Below are 1,863 nucleotides of genomic sequence, written 5' to 3' on the forward strand. Positions count from 1 at the left end.
TGAAAAATTTCAATTAAATATAAAAGCAGGGAGAATAGGTACAAAATGAAAACAAAAATACAATAGATTTTTCTCCCAATGTATTGTATTATCAATGTCCACGCATGAAGAAGGATCCAGAAAGAAGAGACCTTTGGTCAGAGGAGACCTGTGGACATATTGAGACTACTGAAAGGGATTCTGTTCAATAAGTGAGTAGGGATCAAGAGAGGTCTTAGATGGTTTGAGGGGAAACTCAGTCTAGGAATCTGGAGGAATTGAAAGATAAAAGCTGTTATATTTCAAACACTTTTTTTTTCCCCTCGCTAAGTAGTTGCTAAGCTCAGCTATCTATACTTTGTTAAAATATTAAATTCTGAAAATATTCTTTAAATCTCATTTTTCTAGGGCAATGATCACTTGTGCCAGTCCTATTTAATACTTTGCTTTCAGTTCATGTATATTAATATTAATAAGGATATTGTCTTCGTGATCAATTTACTTATCACCTAAATTAACTTTCTTTTTCCAGAGTTTCCTCATGGCATTTTTCACCTCTGTGTTCCTTAGTGTGTAGATTAAAGGGTTTAACATAGGGGCTACCATAGTATAAAAGACAGCCACAGCTTTATCTATAGGAAGGGTAGTCACAGGCCTCAGGTACACAAATATGCAAGGCAAGAAAAACAAGATTACCACAGTGATATGAGAGACACAGGTGGAGAGGGCTTTGCGTCTCCCCTCCAGACTATGATTCTTCAGGGAGCGCAGAATGACAACATAGGAGACCATCAATAAGAGGAAGTTTAACAGACAGATGAAGCCACTATTAGCTGCCACAAATAGACCAAGGGTGTGAGTATCCATGCAGACAAGGTTGAGCAAAGGGTACAAATCACACATGAAGTGATCTATGATGTTGGGTCCACAGAAAGGCAACCAGATTGTGAAGAGAATCTGGATTGTTGCATGGAGAAAGCCCCCTGTCCAAGCTACCCCCACAAGGATGCCACACAACTTCCTATTCATAATTGTAGTATAGTGGAGTGGTTTACAGATGGCAACATACCTATCATAGGCCATCACTGTAAGTAAGATGATCTCAGTAGCACCAAAGATGTGTTCTGCATATACTTGGGTCATACACCAATTAAAGGAGATTGTTTTCTTCTCTTGTAAAGAGTCCATGATCAGTTTAGGTGCTGAGGAAGAGGAATAAATTGTATCTATGAAAGACAAGTGAGCCAAGAAAAAATACATAGGGGAGCTTAGAGCCTCACTGTTGGTGATGGTCACAACAATGAGAAGATTGCCTGCCATTGTTATCATGTATAAGACCAGAAACAATGCAAATATTATTTTCTGCATCTTCAGATTCTGTGTAAGTCCCAATAGGATGAATTCTGTCACATTCCTTCCATTCTCCATCTATGTAATGTGAAGGAAAAGTATCAAGAAATGCACATTATCTATAAAGAAAATCAGATGAATAAACAGTGATTAAATAGTTAAATATACAAGTATAAGCAAGTCATTGAGAATAAATGACCACTTGGCATCTCTCTTTTTTTTTTACTTTTTCAAGAGATTGTGACTTTATACCTTCTAAATACAAAAAGATAATAGTCAGCCCTCTCGACAACAGGGAGCCATCTGGAGAAAATCTCTTTCATTGTGAAAGTGAAGGATATTTTAGATGAAGAGAGATATTATCCAAATTTGTTTCTGAGTGAATTTGATCTATGGGTTAGCAAATTTTCAAAAGAATATTTACTTATCCATCTTTTTCCCCCTTTTGTCATGTCAAAGAGTATAGGGATGATAATGATATCTCTAATGATTTCCTCTGGGTTAGGGAATGTGGTCCAACAACCCCAAAGTTAT

At 36.8% G+C, this 1,863-nt stretch overlaps 1 protein-coding gene across 1 annotated transcript; it reads right to left on the reverse strand.

Annotated features, from left to right (window-relative positions):
- Positions 1 to 477: 477 nt before the first annotated feature.
- On the reverse strand, positions 478 to 1,407 carry LOC100018929 (olfactory receptor 4C12). Its single transcript, XM_001371921.3, has one exon. It carries the CDS (start codon positions 1,405 to 1,407, stop codon positions 478 to 480), a length of 930 nt encoding a protein of 309 aa, XP_001371958.3.
- Positions 1,408 to 1,863: the final 456 nt, after the last annotated feature.

The sequence above is a fragment of the Monodelphis domestica genome, chromosome 6 (assembly GCF_027887165.1).
Source record: "Monodelphis domestica isolate mMonDom1 chromosome 6, mMonDom1.pri, whole genome shotgun sequence".
Lineage (NCBI taxonomy): Eukaryota > Metazoa > Chordata > Mammalia > Didelphimorphia > Didelphidae > Monodelphis > Monodelphis domestica.